Raw genomic sequence first — 20,145 nt, 5'->3', positions numbered from 1 at the left:
GAGGGGAGAAGAGAAGGATATTGTTGTAAGGTTCTTACACTATATGTGAAGTGCCATAAAATCGCTTTGTAGACAGGCTGTGATAACTTAATGACATATACCACAAATCCTCAACCACTAATACAGCAGAACAGAGCTAGTAAACCAACAAAGGAGATCATACGGAATACTAAAAATCTCTTAATCTGAAGTAAGGCAGAAAAGGAGGGAAAAGGAAACAAAGAACAGATGGGACCAATAGGCAATTGTGAGATAGTAAATTTAAACCCAACCACAGGGAACCCTGGGTGGCGCAGCGGTTTAGCGCCTGCCTTTGGCCCAGGGCGAGATCCTGGAGACCCGGGATCGAGTCCCACATCGGGCTCCCGGTGCATGGAGCCTGCTTCTCCCTCTGCCTGTGTCTCTGCCCCGCCCCCCCCCCCCCGTGACTATCATAAATAAATTTAAAAAAATTTAAAAATAAATAAATAAATAAATAAACCCAACCACATTAAAAAAAAAAAGTCACACTAAACATGAACGGCTTAAAGACTAATCAGAAGGCAGAGACTGTGGTATTACATTTAAGAAAACAAGCTGACATGGCACAAAGATCTGGGTTTGAATCCCAGCTGTGTGTGCCCTAAGCCTCAGTTTCCTCATCTGTAAAATTAGATCCTAAAATTGCCTATTCTATGGAGCTGTCAAAAAGGATTTAGTGAGACTCTGCACGATGCACAACACAGGGCCTGCCTGGCACCCCCCTAAGCGGTTGATAAGTGGCAGTTCTGATGGGAAGGCACAAGGGACATCTTGAGGGGACAGAATGAGGAGGGAGTGAAGAGAGGTAGGTCTCCATCACCTTAGAGTAGAAGGAACTGGGGTTCAGATCCTAAGAGCAGGGCTGAGTACACAGCAGCTGCACCATAAACACTTGTGTATTTAATTGGAGACTCGCAATCCACCTCCAGATGCCCCGGTTCTCTTAACTCTGTGACACAGAATTATTGCCAGTCGGATGGAATGTCTTGACTCTTAAAATGCTGTCTAGAAACCCAGTCTACGAAAGGTACCATGGATTTTTATTCTCCCTTGACTGCTCATTACACCTCTGCAAAAATGTAGTGTTATATTCTCTCCCCAAGCAGGTCTAATTAGAATGATAAAATATTTAAATCTTTTAAATGAGAATTTGAAGCACAACAAGATAGGCCCTCTGGTTAAAAACATCTGAGATAATAGACAATTTGTATTTTAATGATAATTCTGGCTTTAAGAAAAAGGAGCAGCCGCTGGCTGGGGAAAAACGTTCTCTAAGTAGCAGATTGCCAGGCTCTCTAGAATTCTGTTTTTCTGGGCGGTGCTGTGTTCCTCTGGGGAGAGAAAATTTCTGCTGGTGTCTTGCAGACTTTCGGAAAAATCCCACAAGCCCATGAATGTAGCTACGTCCATTTTAAGAGAGAACAGAATTGCCTCTCCAACACTACCAGATTCTTTTGTGAATTTTTTCTTCCTCCATGAAAAATGATTATAATGCAAATTAACTGTGAGCCCTGCAAGGTCCAGGGAGAGGGAGGGACAGACGGAGGGTGGCCTGGCAGCAGAAGTAACTCAGCTATGATTAGACCACGCATGCTGTCTTCCAGAAAGACGCGCCCACCATCAACACAACGTTCCAGATGTGACTGTGTCCTCCCACCAAGGAGGCCAAGGTTCTAAAAGCCTAGCTAAGGGGAGAAGTGTGTGTGTGTGCGTGTGTGTGTGTGTGTGCGCTCGCGCCTTCCACTCCTCAAACGCAGGAAGCCCCTCAGATCTCCCCAGCAGGTACTGATCCCCCACCCCATGTCTCCTCACTCCACCCCTCCATAACTCAAGAACTTACTGTCTCACCAGGTTGTAGTCATTAGGCTGAACTATATGAAATTGTCAGGTCGAAGTGACCAAATATCAGCAACTTTTTTTTTTGGTTTCTTTTAGATTTTATTTATTTATTCATGAGAGACAGAGAGAGAGAGAGGCAGAGACACAGGCAGAGGGAGAAGCAGGCTCCATGCAGGGAGCCCAATGCGGGACTCAATCCCGGGTCTCCAGGATCATGCCTTGGGCATGAAGGCAGATGCTCAACCACTGAGCCACCCAGGCGCCCCCAATATCAGCAACTTGATACAGTTCAGCCTAATAAAGTCATGGCCTACCTCCTTAGTAGTAATTTGCTTCTCTCTTGAGCGTGGTAGTTCCCAAGGTTTTGTCCAGCTCTACACACACCCCATCGATCTAGAGCGACTGCACGGGCAGCCCCAGGATGACCCCCACCCACACATCTGCCTGCCCAGTTTGGCCCCATGCAATGGCCAGGCCCCAAAGATATCCACTCCTTCCATTCCTCCTGGACGTGCACGCTGCTCCCCACATTGAGAGATGGAATTGGATCCCTTCCACTGAAATTTGAGCTGGCCTTAGGACTTCCTTGACCAAATGACCACAGAGTTACTGATATTCTGGGACTTCAAGGCTTCACAGCTTCTACCTGGGAATGCCCATCCAGGGGGGAGGCAGTGCCACGCAAGAAGACCACCATACTAGCAAGAAACCCCAGCTGCCTGAAGAAACATTTGCAAGACAAAATGCCAAGTGGAGAGAATGGTCAAGTTGAATAGAGCCGCCAGACGTGTGCGCCATGCTGGGACTCTCGACTCCAGGCCCAGCTGCCACTGAGCAGAAAAAAACTGCCCTGCTGAGTCCTTCCCAGATCTGGTCCCACAAAATAGCGAGCAAAATAAATGACTGCTTTAAGCCACTAAGTAACTGAAATAATGAGCAATCAGTAACTGAAACAGCTCACACTGTGGTTGGTTGGCTTACTAAAAATCTTTAATTAGTGGCCCGCATTTAAACAAATCCAGCCTGGGTGTAAAAATCCAAATTTTCAGTTTTCTTGGAAACCCAGAAAACCTCACAGACCTGGGCCTGTGTGTCTGCATGGCACCACAAAGAGCTAGAGCTCAGGGCCGCTGCCCTTTCCAGGTCAGCCCTCTGCTCTCTGGGCCTACATAATGGCGAGGCATCCTTCGCACAGCTCCATTCAAACTTCCAGAAGCCTTCCCTGACCTCTGTGTTAGGTGCCTCCTCTCTCTGCGTTTACGTACACCATGTCACATATCACACGGCAGGCCTGTGGCCCTCTCCTCCCCAGAGCTCCGGGCCTGGCATGCAGGAAACATCTGCTGAGGGACTAGATGGACAGTTCCAAGGGGAAGGTTATTTTGTGCCCATTTCACGGAATGATGAAACTAAGGTGTAGAGAAGCGATCCGTCCGCTGCTTCTCTAAGACCAGGGGCCACTAATATATATAAGAATCAAGATCCTGATTGGGTCTTTGGATGCTACTGTGGGTTGAATTGTGTCTCCTCCAAAAATATGCTTTTGAAGCCCTAACTCCCGATACTTGTGAGCATGACCTCCTTTCAAACTGGTTTCTCTGCAAGTATAATCTAGTTAAAATGAGGTCATTAAAGAGTGGGCCCTAATCCAGTATACCAGTGTCTTTATAAATGAACATAAACATGGGGTGCCTGGGTGGCTCGGTCAGTTGAGCATCTGGCTTCTGCTTGGGTCATGATCTCAGGTCCTGGGATGGAGCCCCACGGCTTAGGGGGAAGTCTGCTTCTCCCTCTCCCTCTGCCCCTCCTCTTGCTCCTGCTCTTTCTCTCAAATAAATAAACAAGCAAAATATTTTTTTTAATGGACATAAACACAACACTCTGTATCCAGGGATTGATGATTTCCTAAAGCTGATTCACGGTGGGGCCCCAGATTTGCCACCCCAACCCCACACTGGGTCTGCTCTGCAAGGTGGTGCGCTCACATGCAGGATGGCCCTGTGGTCGGCGCTCTACTCCTGGCTCCTCTGCTTGTCGGTGGAGCCACCCTGGCTCTCCATTGCTTCCCCATCTGCATGATGGGACTAATAAAGCCACCTGCCTGACTACAGGTCTCCCACCTGTGGCAGGTACGGTCAGGAGGAAGAGAGACCCTCAATCCTGGAGCAGGTCCCCGGGTTATATTATTCTGGGTCTCACTCTTATAAGTTGCTGAACCCATACTCGGGTGACTTCCAGTGACCACATGACTTTTTGTGACCTGACAGGGACCAGAGAGCCAAAGACCTGTTCCATCCTGAGGAGGGGGAAGGAGATAGCCTTCAAGCCTCTACCCTGACCACACACACTGGAATCAACTGGGAAATGATAGAAAATATCGATGTGTGCTTCCAGCTGAGACTCTGATGGGGGCACCTGGGGGCAGGGCAGAGGCAGCAGGTCTTAAAAGCTCCCAGGGGATCCTAATGGCACCAACATCGGGAGCTCCTGGGGTTAGACTAGTCACTGTTCCCTACAGCATGAGACAAACACAAGACCGAGCTCTTGAGCCATACATGTGCTTGTTCATCATGGCCTTACAGCCTCCGACTTGAGAGGAGCGCTCCTGGGCCCTCTTCCTGCCCACATAGTACATTCCTTAAATGTTCACTCTCTTGTCTCCTCATGGAGGTCTCAGGGTCTCTGCACATCTCTTATTAACTGTTCAACTCTACGGGGTGTCTGGGGATCCAGGGGCTGTTGCAGAGCGGGGCAGGGGTGTGTCCAGGGTGGAGGAATGGGTGGCTGGGTGCCTCCAGGGCTCAGAGGTGATGTGGGGTCTGTGAGCTGAGTGTTCACATCATCAGTGTCCACAGCCTCTTCCAAACCCCCAACATATAACCCCACGAGCCCACAACAGCGAGGGCATATCTGCATCAGAGCAATGGCCTGATCCCGGGTGTCCACCTTCTCCTTCCATAAAGGGTGTCTTTGTAATGCTTAGCCTTTGAGAGGCAAACCTTTCTGAAAGGCTTATGTTCTCTGAGTCTTTGAAAACTGGAAGCAGGAATCACAGTTCATGAGACTGAGGAGGGAGAGAAGCTTTTGGAGTCACAGGAAGCTGGTTTCATTCAATTAATCAAGCTAATTGATCAAGCAGGTGTGCACTTCCAGCTCCACTCCTGCCTCCTCATGCTTCTGGGCTCCGCTGGGGCTGGGATCTTCCCAAAGTGCTACTTCAGTTATAAACCACTCCCTGCTCCACAACCTGCAACGGCTCCCACTTCCCACTGATTAATATAGACTTCCCACTCAACAGTCAGCACCTCTGTGACTTGGCGCTGGCCCCCGGTCCCAGCTGTCCCATGCCCCTACCTTCCCTCTTCCTGGCAGAGTCTGTGACTACATTCCGGGCCTCCCTCCCTCCTGCCTCTCTGCCTAGAATCCACCAGGGAAGATCTGTCTGTAGTTCTACTCCATCAGACTGAGGTCCTCAAAGTCCTGAGGATGACAGGTGTTCGGGGAGGGGGGGGGTGTGACTCCTTGAACGCACTGTTTCCCTGTTCTTGTCTTTTCACCATACACATCCATCTTGTCTCACCCCCATCCAATCATCTAACAGAAACTTGCTGAAAGCCTACTATGTGCCAAGCGTCTTGGTCCACCCAGCCCTGATAGATTCCCTTTACTGGGCATAGCCTGGCCCATCCCATCCCAGTCCTCTGGAAGCACCCAGAAAGAAAACCTACACCCTATTCCACTTGGTCACCAGCACCCCAGTCCTGGGGCCTGGCACGGAGCTTGGCACAAGGCAGGTACCCAACTTTTGCCGAACAAATAGATGGAGGCATTAACATTTCCCCATTAAAATTGTCCGCTGCTGATGTGCGGGGACAGCAGCTGGGTGACCTGCACCTGGTGGTCACTCCACTCTCATACCACATGGTGAGCACTCCCCGCGGCCAAGCACTCAATGCTGCAGATAAAGAGCAAAAGTTCCCACTCTGGTGGTTGATGGGGAGGACAGAGCAACATCAGAAAGCAACGCACCCTGGTGAGACCATTTCCTGGAAGAAGCAGAAGAGGTGACTCATCTTTAGATATGTCCCCCGTCCCTTAGAGCATGTCCTCTCAGGATGAAGCAGTAAAGGAGGAAACCCCAGCAGCTGTGAAAAACTACCCAGCCCCAGATTTGAAACTCCGTGCTCCTCCTCCTAATAATGGTGTATCCTGGGCAAATTATTTAATCTTTCTGAAGTTTGCTTTCCTGATCTGTAAAAAGAGGAATAACAAACGGGGCCCACATCCTAGACTAGTAAGGATTCACTCTAATAAAGTGTGCAAGTGGCTGGCACACAGCAGGTGCTCAACAGACCTCTGCGTCTCTCCCCCTGTGATGGCAATCATGTTTCTGTTCCTTGCAACTCGCTCGGAACTGGGCATGTAATCAATGCCCAGATATCTGTTGGCAGGAATACAATCACCACACAAAACTTGAGAGTAAACAAAAAAGAGACAGGAAAAAAACAAAAACAAAAACAAAAAGAACCCAAGCTCTGTGCAAGCTCGGACTATATAGATGGTGCAAAGCCCTGTTTATTTTGTCAGGTTACCATAGCAACTGCGGAGGCTCCAGCCAGCCCGGGGTTAGCAGTGATCAATTTATCTCGTAACCATGGACACAAGCTGTTCAGTGGGATCCAGAGGGGGCAGGCAGAGACAGACGTGTGTGAGCTCCTCTGTCCCCTCCAAATAAATCTGGTGAAGCTGCTCCACTTATCCTGTGGCTAAAGTCACCACGGTCTAAAATGATGCCTGCATGACAGTTTTTTATAAACATGGGCTTAGGAACAGGCGACAGAAAACTAGGCAAAAAAAGACCAGTGTAGCTGACAGAAGCAGAGAACATTTTGGAAAATTAAACAAGTGGCTGCAGAGAGCTGGGATCTGGAGCCACCCTGGGGATCCGGCATCCTTCCATGACTGTTCGGGGACTCGCTGTCCATACAGCCTGGATTTGGCTACTACTTTTTCAACAGGCTTCCATCGGGGTGAAATTTGGGGGAGGGAAAGGGAAGCGTAGTCTTAAAATCCACTCCCTGGAAAATTAAACAGCAGCAAGTGGGGCTCCTGGCCCACATGCAGGGGATGGAGGGGAACTCCGGTGGCCTTCCTACCTCTGGGCTCCCAACATAATCGACTCAGAAGGTGCAAGATCTGAGTTGATTATGGGGCTCAGACTGGGGCTTTCTTCTCCTAGAGGAAACGTGGCCTTCCCTGGAGCCAGACTGTCCCCGGAGCTGGGCCCCCGGAGAGGCCACAGGCAGCTCCGCAGAGCGCAGAGCGGGTGTCTGTCTGCCTTTGTTCTAGCTCAAGAGCTGAGCCAAGAAACGTAAGGACCACCCAACGCTCCGAACACCAGGGGGTCCTCCTTCAGCGAGGGCCCAGGGATGAGAGGTCATCTGTGTTTTCCTGCCATCGGCAACCTGTTCTGTGCGAAGGGAAGACTGATGGTCGCGTTGGGCACTGGTGGCTACAGGCTCAGCACAAAGCAAAAAAAAAAAAGGGTAAAAGAATCGCTGCGCTCTGGCGCGCGGCTGGTCACAGAGCGGGTCTCACCTCCTTCCTCCCTCAGGCTGCAGGGGCTGCGGTCTAGGGGACAGTGGGGGGGCGAGGTCTCCCGCGCCTCGGGAAGATGGGGAGTGGACAGCGAGGCAGCCCGCCCAGCCGGGTTTGCACGGATCTGGGCTGCACGGCCTTGGGGGCGTCCTGGGTCCTGCAGGGGACGGCAGGGAGGGGCCGACCCGCACCCCCAGGCCCCTGGCGCTCGGGGAACGGGTGCACCCGGGGCGCTCGGGGCGCACGGCCCGCCCCACCCCCGGGCGCCGCGCTCGTCCGCCTCCGGGTCGGGGATGCCCGGCTCCGGACAAAGGACAGGGGACGTGGAAGCCCCGCGGCGCCACCGCCCGGCTGGAAACCTCCGGCGAGCCCGTGGCCCCGAACCTCCCCAAACTTCGCAGCCCAGGGCGCGCGGGGAGGGCGCCCCGTTACCTGCGCGGCCATAAAGGACAGATCCATGGTGTCGCCGCTGCCGCCCGCGCGCGGGTCCTCGCTGCTGCACCTGCTGCACCTGCTGCACCTGCTCCTGCTCCTGCGGGTGCAGCTGCCGGCACAGCCGGCCCCGGACCCCGCGGCGCCGCCGACCTCAGCTCAGCAGCCCCGGGTGGCGGCTTCGCGGGCTCGGCGCGCTCGGCTCCAGACCCGGACCCCGCAGAGGCGGGGGGCGGGGCGGGGCGGGGCTCGGGGGCCCCCACGTGACCACCCCAGCCCCACCCCGAGGGCGGGGCCCGCCGGAACCCCTGCGCGCTCCGGTTCCCCTCCAGCACCCGGGCCCCGAGTGGGGAAATTGAGGCCGGGGGTCACCCGGCCGGGGTGGGGGAGCGGGAGCCCTCCTGGACCTCCAGCACAAGGCGGATGGCGCCGCGTGGGGCTGGTCTGCCTTGCTCCCAGGCTTGGGGATCAGGGTCAGGGACCAGCCTCCTGGTGTCCTTCCGGCCCTGGAATGGGGCAAAAAAGGAGGTTTAAAGGCGAGCTCGGCTTGTTCTGCATTGCCTTGCCTTGCCTCACTTTCCCGAGTAGAGATTCTAGGTTCCCTAAGAGTAGTGAGAGCAGACAGCTGCTAGCATTGCTCCTCACCAAACCCGGGGTCTGGGGCGGGGGCGAGACCTGCACCGGGTGGACCTCGCACCCCTGCATCCTCGCGCCTGGGTGGAGACTGTGCTCCTGGCGGGGGAGGGGCGGGGAGGCATCCCCGGACATCTCACCTGGCAGTTGCTCCGCAGACCTGAGGTTTGTGCACTTACCCGCATGGCAGGCCTGGACTTGCTTGGGGGTTGCACCCTGACCTCTCCAGTACTCAGCTCTGAAAACAGGACAGGAGCTGGGAGGGTGACAGACAGACGTCTGCCTCTTTGCTTGTTTTGGTTTTATTTTTTGAAACCCCCCCCCCCCAACACCTTGTAGTCAATACCTATATCAGACTGTATGTCCTTAGACAAGGATCTTCTCTGAGTCCCAGTTCCCTCATGCACCCCAATTTCTGAGTCCATTCTTCTTTAAAAATATTTCATTTATTTGAGAGAGATTGAGAGCAAGAGAGATCACAAAGGCAGAGGGAGAAGCAGACTCCCTGCTGAGCAGGAAGCCTGAGGCTGGGTTCAATCCCAGAACCCTGAGATGAGACCATGATCTGAGCCTAAAGCAGCAGCTTAACCCACTGAGCCACCCAGGTGCCCCCTGAGTCCATTTTTATTTTATTTATTTTTATTTTTATTTTTTTTCATTTTTAATGCCTATTATGTCCTGACCCAGAACCAAACTATTTAACCACAATGCCCTTGAGGAGAGGAAACATTCTCAGGTTGCCACACTCAGAGTAACAAGAAGGAACAGAGGATTTAAAAGGTTATCAACAACAGCTTGAATGGAGGTATTTAAATCACTCCATTGATGCATAATTTATGTAAATGTACCTATATACACCCTTGTAACCAGAACTATAATCAAGATGTAGAACATTCCACTCACCCCAAAAATTCCCTCTTGTTTCCCTTGTAGTCAACCTCTATCACCCACCTCCAGCCTCAGATAAGATAGGCCATTCTTATCTATCACTAGAGATAAGATTTGTCTTTTCTAGATTTCTATATAGATGGACTCATACAGATTGTATTTTTTCCTTGTCTGACTTCCTTCTTTCAGCGTGAGGTTTTCGAGAGTCATCCGTGGTGTGGCACATACAGGTAGTTACATTTTGATTGCTGAGTAAGGTTGCTGTGTGGGGATGGACCACTCTTGTTTGTAGCTTTTCTTCTGCTGATGGACCCTTGAGTTGTTTCCAAGCTTTTGGCCATCAAGACAGAAGTGTTGAACGTTCGAGATGCCTAGGTGGCTCGGCGGTTGAGCGTCTGCCTTTGGCTCAGAGAGTAATCTCGGAGTCCTGAGATCGAATCCCACATCAGGCTTCCAGAATGGAGCCTGCTTCTCTCTCTGCCTATGTCTCTGTCTCTCGTTCTCTCTGTGTCTCTCATGAATAAATAAAATCTTTAAAAACAATGTTGGACATTGGGGTACAGGTCTTGGTGTAGACATCTTGTTTCCATTTTCAGATTGGAGAGGCTTCCTTGTGTGTTTGTAACGGACTGCCAAATTGTCTTACAAATTGCTCATACATTTCGCATTCCCACCAACAGTGTGTGAGAATTCAGTTGCTTCACGTTCTTACCAACACTTGGCATTGTTGTTAACGGAGCCGTTCTGGTGGGTGTAGAGTAGTGCTTCATTATGGTTTAAATTTGCATTTTCCTGATTGATGATCTCAAACATCATTTTCACTTGCTCACTCTTGGATATTTGTCTCTTTTCTTTTGCAAAGGGTCTGTTCTACTCTTTTATACACTGAAAAAAAAATTAGATCAATTGTCCTTTTTTACTATGGAGTTGTAGGAGCTCCTTACATGTTTTGGAAACAAGTTCTAGGTCAGATATATATACTGCACACAGTCTCTCTGGGCCTCTGGCATTTTTCATTTTCTTAATGGAATTTTGTCAAAGAAAAGTTCTTAGTTTTGATCAAATCCAGTTGGTTTTTTTTTTCTCTTTTATGGTCCATGCGTTTTGTGGCCTAAGCAATCTTGGCCTACCCCAAGGTCATGAAGATTTTCTTTGTGTTTTCCTCCTAAAGTCTCAAAGTTCCTGCTTTTATGTTCAGGTCTCTGATCTATTTTTGCTTTTATATGTGGTATGAAGGAAAGCATAAAGTTCTTTTTCTTTTTTCCTTTCCCAAATGAGTGTCTGATTGTGCCAACACTGTTAGTTGTTATGGCTACCTTTCCTCCACTGAGTTACAGGGGGTGAACCAGGACTAGATTTAAGACACAGACTTTAAGGTGGCACTCACTCTCAGGTGCCAATTCTGCACTTACATGACCCTGGGAGTGAGTATCTCCTTAAATTTTGATTTCCAAGCACTTTGTTCACCTCCTCCCATGGACTAGTAAGCACCTCACAAGCAGATGTGCATGTCGGAAATACCACTCTGTGGCTTTTCCTTGGCCACTTCATCCAAGCGTGTGATGATCCAGGGAGGACACCAGACCTCTGCCCTGAGCTCCAGATGGGCACATCCATCTGTCTACTCAGCAACTTCTGCTGGATGGCTAATGGCATCTCAAATTTAACCTGGCCAGCACTGAGCTCTGATTTCCCCCTTCTGTCTGGTTCTATCACATGCAGATAATGACATTTCCCAAGTCCTCCAAGAATAATTCAGCATATTGTACACTGCACAAGGGTGCCTGGCAGACAGGCAAGTGGGGGTTAAAATTCAGCCATGCTCCTCTTGTAGAATTTTGTGTGTGTGGACAAAGGGCTATGTCTACCCAGAAAGCTGAGTATCTTTGCTCTTTTCCCCAGAGCCCTCATAAGGGCCAGTAGATCCAGTCTTCTTCTTCTTCTTCTTCTTCTTCTTCTTCTTCTTCTTCTTCTTCTTCTTCTTCTTCTTCAAGATTTTATTTATTCATAGAGACAGAGAGAGGGAGAGAGAGAGAGGCAGAGACACAGGCAGAGGGAGAAGCAGGCTCCATGCAGGGAACTCAATCCCAGGTCTCTAGGATCACACCCCAAGCTACAGCTAAACTGCTGAGCCACCGGGGCTGCCCAGATCCAGTCTTCTGAGTCCTTTATACCCCACTAACCCTCTCATTCACTGTGATTCCCTACAGGGACACAGTCATTGCTCTTCATTCTGCTTTCGGCCGGCTGTCTTTCTCCAGATATTCCTTTGATGGTTCAGGTTTCTTTCTTTCTTTCGTTTTTTTTTTTTTTTTAAAGATTTTATTCGTTTATTCATGAGAGACACACACAGAGAGAGAAGCAGAGACATAGGCAGAGGGAGAAGCAGCTTCCCCTCAAGGAGCCCCATGCGGGACTCCATTCCGGACCCCAGGATCAGGACCAGAGCCAAAGGCAGACACTCAACCCCTAAGCCATCCAGGCGTCCCTGATGGTTCAGGTTTCAGTTCAAAAGCTACTTCCTCCAGGCCTTCCCTTACCTTAAGTAATCTATCCTTAAAAAAAAAAAAAAAAACAAAAACAGAAAAACCTTATTTTTTTTCATAGCATTTTTCCATTTTTTAAATTTATGTACTTGTTGGAGGAGCAATTTGCCAGGGCCCTGAGCATCCCCAGTTTTAAGTCGCCTGCATGCTCTGGGTCCTGGCAGCTTGGAATGGGGATAGAGGAAGTAGATGTATCTATGCATGGTCTACTTAGAGGATTTGGGTCCTGGGAACAGTCTCCAGACTGCCCTTCTGCCGAGTACTGGTGTAGAATCCATGTTTGCAGAGACTTGGGGATCCTGTGAGGGGAAACATTCCATTCCTGGAATGACTTTCAGCCTGAAGGCCACAGCAGGGGAGCCCAACCCCAACATTTCGCCTCATCTGAGACCTAGATAAAGAGAGCACAGGGCCACAGTGACCCTTGAGGGCATGCCCTCCTTTCCTGGGAGGTCCTTGAAAGGGTTTAAGAATTCATGAGCTTCTCACTGAGTGACTTGATCAATTATTCAAGGCACATCACAGGGGCAGAGATGGCCTAGGACCCACCCTTCCTGCAGCGGACAGAGAAAATCCAGCAGCGGTGGAGGCAGCAAAGTGCACAGGAAATCCTGCTGTCCTTTGAGACCTGTCTCTACTCTCCCTCCTCTGTCGACCTTTGCTGCAAGACACATTTTTTTTTCTGACCATTCGAATGCCGCAGGGTGATCATTTCAAAAAGTGATCCCACCAGTGTCTGGATTATCAGGCAGGTGCCCCCTGAATCTCATTCTCTGGAAGGGGGCATGCATTTGAGATTATACATGCTTCCTGAGTGACTCTGATGCCGGCTCATCTTCCTTTAACCAAAATTAAGCCTTTTCTTCCCCAGCCCTCCCCAAGACTCTGTGTAATCAATTGCAATTCAGTGCTGTTCCATTTACCAGGTGTTTTCTGAGCACCGACACTACACTAGGCATAGAATCTCACATACATTGCTTCCAAAGCTCAGAAAACACAGCCTCAGAGATGTTAAGAAACTCACTCAGGTGGCTCAGCAAATATGGGCCAAGCCAGGATTTGAACCCAGATCTAGCTGATTGCAGAGTCCACATGCCTTCTGTGCTATGGTTCCTGCCTATCAAGGACCTATATTTTTAGTTAGACCAGTGAGAAAACAAATTATCACAAAGTGTTGAAGAATTCATTCATTCATTTCTTTACTAAATATCCCATTTATCCATTCAGTATGCATTCCCGGAGCACCTGCTGTGTGCCAGGCACTGTGTGCCTCAAACACATGAAGACAGTGGAGCAGAGCTTCCACAGCAATGACAGGGAGCTGCAGTAGGGTCCGAAGCCCCCTGTTTAGGGAGGCTGGAGAGTCAGGTTTACATCTTGGCTCTGCCACCTGCCAGCTGGAAGCCATCGGGCAAGCTACCTAACCTTTCCTGATCCAGGGCTTATTCATCCCTAAAAATAGAAGATTGAATGAGATGGTGGGAAGAGGGCCTAGCACTGTACCTGGCACATAGTAGGTGTACTGTCAATGGAAGGAGAGATGGAAGCTTAGTTTAAAGTTCACATGCGGTACCTGGCTGGCTCAGTCCAAGGAACATGTAACTTTGATCTCGGAGTTGTGACTTCCAGTCCCACATTGGGTGTACAGATCACTTAAATAATAAAACTTAAAAAAAAATGTTCATGGTGGGGGGGATAGGAAAGGTGTTAGTTTTATATGGAGGTTGCTCATTTGCTTGTTTATTCTAGTTTAAACATCGGTTCTGCTAGAACAAGTCCACTGAGGATTACAGAACAAGAGATAGGATGATTTCTTATTTATTCAAGAAACTCACCAGCACCTGGCAAATACCTGGCTTAAATGAAGTGCCCTGGGAACATTTCCTAAATGAACAAACTAATGAGCTAATAAGCATTTATGGTTGACTAAACAAATAGATGAAATTAAGTAGGGCAATATGGGAAATGGAAGGTCTCCCTCCAGCCCCCAACTCTTCCCCACCCCTACCCCATGGACTTACCTACTTTCCTTTGCTGGTGCACACACATCAGGGCTGATATTTAAAATAAGTGAATGCCAGATGCTAGAAGCTCACCTGTTGGAGGCATTGTTTCTTCTTTGGTGCAGGCTTCCACAAGATGGGAACAGGACTCCTGGGCCATTGCCATGCCCACATCTCCTAACACTGTTTCATATTATGAGGGCAGAGAGACCCTCATACCCTCATAATGAATCATTTATTCACTCCAAAACAATGATGAAGCTCCTACCGAGAGCCAGGCACTGTGCCAGGCTCTCTGGCAGGTGAATACATCCTCACTACGTTCTAGTTCCACAGGAGGGAGATGTACCCGGTTGATAAATGAGGATGACTGTCACCCAGCATTAACACAGTACAGACCTGCACTGTCCAGTACAGTAGCCACTGGCCACATGTGGCTACTGAGCCCTCGAAATATGGGCAGTAAGCACAGCAATCAGACAAGAAAAGTAAGATAAAGAAAAAGTTAAACTGGCCTTCTTTGCAGATGACCTAATACTGTACATCAAAAACCCTAAAGACTCCCCCAAAAAACTATTAGAAGTAATAAATGAGTTCAATGGAGTTTCAGGATGCAGAATTAATACCCAGAGATAGTTATGTTTCTACACACTATTAACGAAATAGTAGAAAGAGAAATTTAAAAAGCGATCTCGTTTACAATTGCACCAAAAAGAATAACATACCTAGGAATTAACTTCACTAAGGAGGTGAAACACTTGTACTCTGAGAACTATAAAGCACTGATGAAAGAAATTGAAGAGGACATAAACCAGTGGTCATGGATTGGAAGAATGAGTATTGTTAAAATGTCCATACCAACCAAGGCAATCTACAGGTTTAATGTAATCCCTATCAAAATACCAATAGCATTTTTCACAGAACTAGAACAAATAATACTAAAATTTGTACAGAACTCCAAAAGACCTCAAATAGCCAAAGCAATCTTGAGAAAGAAGAACAAAGCTTGAGGTATCACAATTCCAGGTATCATAATCAAAACAGTATGGTTCTGACACAGAAATAGACACATAGATTAGAGGAATAGAAAGCAGAGCTGAGAAAGAAACTGGAAATTATATGGCCAATTAATCTTCAACAAAAGAGGCAAGAACATGCAATGGGGGAAAACACAGTCTCTTCAATAAATGACGTTGGGAAAAAATGGACAACAATGTGCTAAAGAATGGAACTGGGCTACTTTCTTATATCATATACAAAATTAGTTCAAAAAAGATTAAAGACCTAAATGTGAGACCTGAAACCCCAAACTCCTAGAAGAAAACATAGTAATTTCTCTGCCATCAACTATAGCAACATTTTTCTAAATACGTCTCCTAGGGCCAGGGAGACAAAAGCAAAAATAAACTCTTAGGACTACTTCAAAATAAAATGCTTCTGCACAGTGAAGGGAACCATCTGCAAAATGAAAAAGCAGCCTACTGAATGGGAAAAGATATTTGCAAATGATATAAATGATAAGAGGATAATATCCAAAATACATAAAGAACTTACACAACTCAATGCTAATAAATCAATCTGATTAAAAATGGGCGGAGGACCTGAAGAACATCTTTCCAAAGGAGACATACAGATGGCCAACAGACACATGAAAACATGCTCAATACCACTAATCATCAGGGAAATACAAATCAAACCTACAGTGAAATATCACTTTGCACCTGTCAGAATGACAAGACAAGAAATAACAAGCTTTGGCAAGGATGTGGGGAAAAAAGAACCCTTGTGCACTGTTGGTGGGAATGGAAATGATGCAACCACTGTGGAAAACAGTGTGAAGGTTCCTCAAAAAATTAAAAATAGAAATACCATACAATCCAGTAATTCGACTACTGGGATTTACCCAAAGAAAATGAGAATACTGATTTGAAAAGATATATGCCCCTTTGTGTTTATTGCAGCATTATTTACAAATGCCAAGATATGGAACCAAACCAAGTATCCACTGATAGATGAATGGATAAAGAAGATGTGATGTATATACACCACGGGAGATTACTCAGCCATAAAAAAGAATGAGATCTTGCCATTTGTGACAACATGAATGGACTTTTTTTTTTAAGATTTTATTTATTTATTCATAAGAAGCACAGAGAGAGAGAGGCAGGGACACAGGCAGAGGGAGAAGCAGGCTCCATGCAGGGAGGCCGATGTGGGACTCGATCCTGGGTCTCCAGGACCACACCCTGGGCCGAAGGCGGCTCTAAACCGCTGAGCCCCCTGGGCTGCCCAACATGAATGGACTTAAAGAGCATTCTGCTAATGAAATAAGTCAGACTGAGAAAGACAAAGACCATACGATTTCACGTATATGTGGGATCTAAAAATCAAATCCGGTGAATAAACAAAGAGCAGAATCAGATGTATAAAATATAGAGAACAAATCGATGGTTGCCAGAGATGATGGGCAAAATGGGTGAAGGGGGGATGGGAGATGCAGGCTTCCAGTTAGGGAATCAGTAAGTCATGGGAGTGAAAGGCACAGCACAGGGAACATAGTCAGGGATATTGTCATTAGTGTTGTGTGGTGACAGATGGCAGCTACAGCTGTAGCAAACATAGCATCACATATAGAGATGTTGAGTCACCATGTTGCATACCTGAAACGAATGTAACATTGTGTGTCAAGCGTACTCAAAAGAAAAGAGAAAGAAAAAGAAATGCGGCAAGTCGGATTTGAGATAGGAGTGCAAAATACACACAGGATTTTGGAGACTTTGTATAAAAAAAGTAATGATTTTCAATATTGATTGCATGTTGAAATGACAATACTTTGGATACACTGGGCCAAATAAAATGTATGATTAAAATTGATCCCACCTGTTTTCTTTTTTTTTTTTAATTTTTTTATTGGTGTTCAATTTACTAACATACAGAATAACCCCCAGTGCCCGTCACCCATTCACTCCCACCCCCCGCCCTCCTCCCCTTCTACCACCCCTAGTTCGTTTCCCAGAGTTAGCAGTCTTTACGTTCTGTCTCCCTTTCTGATATTTCCCACACATTTCTTCTCCCTTCCCTTATATTCCCTTTCACTATTATTTATATTCCCCAAATGAATGAGAACATATAATGTTTGTCCTTCTCCGACCACCTGTTTTCTTTTTGCCTGTTTAAAACATGGCTGCTAAAAGAAATAAAAAATAAATAAATAAATAAAACATGGCTGCTAGAAAAATTCAAGTTGTGTATGTATGTACCTTGCATTCTATTTCTTTTTTTTATATACATTTATTTTTTATTGGACTTTAATTTGCCAACATATAGCATATCACCCAGTGCTCATCCCATCAAGTGCCCCTCACCCCAGTGCCCGTCACCCATTCACCCCCACACCCCGCCCATCTCCCCTTCCACCACCCCTAGTTCATTTCCCAGAGTTAGGAGTCTTCATGTTCTGTCTCCCTTTCTGATATTTCCCACTTATTTTTTCTCCTTTCCCATTTATTCCCTTTCACTATTTTTTATATTCCCCAAATGAACTTGCATTTTATTTCTGTTGAGGAGTCCTGGCCAGAGCTGCTGTGGCACTGGGGTGGGGTGCAGGAGGGTGGAGGGGTCTGGGCCAGCTCTGTGGCCTTCAGGGATGGGCTGGATGAGCAAACAGAAGAACAGACAAGGGGGGGTCCAACCCCGGGGGCAATTTTAACCATAGTAAGTCCCCAGCTTCCCAAGTAAACCAAACAGAGAGGCATTTCAAATCCAGCCTTGCTTCTTGCGCTGTCTGGGGAAGGCAGCCACCTGCCCCACCCTGACTTCTCAGGCAGGGACGGGGTCCTCCCTGGGGAGCTGGGACGGAATGCTTACTCAGAAATCCTAGCACCCTGCCTGGGTCTCTCACGCACAGAGAGAGGGAAGGGTCTCCCTCTCCCCTTTCTTGCCAGGCCACTGCCACTTGCTTCTCTCCATAGGAAACTTCCACAGCACCAGGCACCGCCTCCAGAAGGTAATTGCTGTTTCTGCTTCCTTTGTTGGCTGTGCCTCTAGAGTCTGATGAACTGATTTTAATTAAAGCGCTGATTGCATCGGGAGGAAATGGTGGGGGACGCACGGGTCTGCTGGGGAGGGTGGCAGGCCTGTGACGCCACCCGAGGACGCTTCTTCCTCCAGCTCGGCCTGCCCAGGCAGCTGCTTCCCATCCTCTCCTATTAAGTCACAAGGACGATGATGATAGTAATCATGCTGTCACCAGGCTGCTCCCATTTTTCTGCACATCTCTTTCCCAAGCTCCTTTGTGTCCACTTCTTGGCCACTCCAGGCAGCAGCCCTGCCAGGATGAGGTGTCTGCGTGTGGGAGGCACCGTTCAGGGAGCGGAAGCAACTTCCCCCAAAGTCTTGAACTGATGAGCAGAGGGGCAGGACTTGAACTCAGCATCTGGCTTGGTGATTTGTTCACTGCCCCCCCTTCATATCCCTACTCCCTGGGGAATAAGAGGGGTCCCCAGGGGACTTCCAGGCTCAGAGCCCAGCCACATTTGGCCTCTGCCTCTATCTAGACAGCTATGATCTCTGGGAGCCTCGATTCCTCCATTGTGTCAAATTGAGCTAATATCACCAACCCCACAGGACAGCGGGAACTTCATAGAAATCAACACCTCTATGGGACAGAGCCCGGCATATGCTCTCGCGTGGCTTCTTGTGACACCTTGGGTCTGCCCCTGCAGTCCTCAGATTCCTCTTTCGAATTTCCCTCTGACTCCTCTGCTCTGGTCCTGCTGAACTGTTATGACAAATCCAGACAAGACCTGTTCCTTCTCTCTCCAAACCTTTGTCCTGCTCCCTTCTGCCTGGAACCTGTTCCTCCCTCCCATCCCTGCCCCTCCTGCCTACATCCTGCTCATCCCTCATGGCTCCATGCAGACACCCTCTCCTCCAGGAATCATCTGGGGAACAGGTGGTGCCTGGTTTCTGTGCCCACGCTCATCAGAGCGCTCGCTGCCCACCCCATGGCCTCCCACTCCGTGAAAGTTCCTGGAAGGTACACACCTGGCGTCCTCACTTCTGGGTCCTCTGGAGCTGTCTCCCAGACCTGAGATAACAAGAGGACTCTGGGACCAGGCCTGGCTTGGATGTTATGGATTAAATTGTGTTCCCCCCCCACACACACACACCCAAATATGTTGAAGTCCTAATTTCCAGGAGCTGTGAAAGTGCCCTTACTTAAAAGAAGGGTCTTGCAAGATGCCATTAAGCTAAAATATGGTCATTAAGGTGGGTCTTAATCCAATGTGACTGTGTCCTTATAAGAAGAGAAGAGACCAGGGTCATGTGATGATGGGGCAGAGGAAGCCACACAGCTGCAAGCCAAGGAAGCCCAAGGACCGCCGGCCGCCACCAGCAGCTGGGAAGAGAAGGAAGGAGGTCCGCCCAGACTCACAGAAGGAGTACAATTCTGCTGACACCTTGATTTCAGGCTTCTAGACTCCAGGGCTGTCAGAGAATATATTTCCCAGCGGTGCTGGGAAACTAACACAGATGCCCAGCCCTCCAACCAACTGAACTACGGGAATTGTGCTCCAGTTTCTTGGACGATGGGGATGGTAATTATGGGACTGACCTTGGAGACTTGTGGGCTGTATAAATGAGTTAACAGCAAGAAGTCTAGGACGCAATAGGTGCTGTACAAGAGTCAGCTGCTCTTATTCTTTGTAATAACAGGTGCTCAAAATTTTATGTTGAAAAAATAAGCAGATGAAAGCCACACAGTGGGTGGTGCAGGACTGCTCACTCCTTTTTCCTTGCTGCCCTCCAGGTACAGCTGCGATTGAAGTTTAGAAACTGAGAGTGGAAGTGCATCATTTGTGTCTGTTCAGCCACCATTCTCTCTCTTCTGATGACAACATCCCCATTTTCCTTGGGTCATTCCTGTCCTCACCTCCCTGTCCATGTGGCTCAGCCAGGACTGATGCTGCCCTCAGCTACCTCAGGAATTTGATTCAGGGATGAACATGCAATCCCAGGTTGGTCCGATGAGAGTTACCCCTGGCATTTTACCTGGAAAGAGAAGCTGTCTCTCTGTGAGGTTGCTAAGCTGGTAGGCTGCAGGTCTGGAGGGGCCAGCGGTCATCTTCCCACCCAAGCAGACCCACAGGGAAGCAGAGCTGAGAGATGAAGAGAGAAAGTTC

At 48.5% G+C, this 20,145-nt stretch overlaps 1 protein-coding gene across 1 annotated transcript in view; it reads right to left on the bottom strand.

The window, feature by feature from the left end:
• C9H14orf132 (chromosome 9 C14orf132 homolog) overlaps positions 1–8,122 on the bottom strand; it is a 47,715-nt gene extending 39,593 nt beyond the window's left edge. The window contains exon 1 of the mRNA XM_072839831.1: positions 7,891–8,122. Within this exon, the coding sequence (XP_072695932.1) occupies positions 7,891–7,917 (27 nt within the window). The 5' untranslated portion in view covers positions 7,918–8,122. The remainder of the gene's footprint in view (positions 1–7,890) is intronic.
• Positions 8,123–20,145: the final 12,023 nt, after the last annotated feature.

The sequence above is a fragment of the Canis lupus genome, chromosome 9, assembly GCF_048164855.1.
Source record: "Canis lupus baileyi chromosome 9, mCanLup2.hap1, whole genome shotgun sequence".
NCBI classification, from domain to species: Eukaryota; Metazoa; Chordata; class Mammalia; order Carnivora; family Canidae; genus Canis; species Canis lupus.
This window is presented reverse-complemented; position numbering and strand designations above follow the sequence as displayed.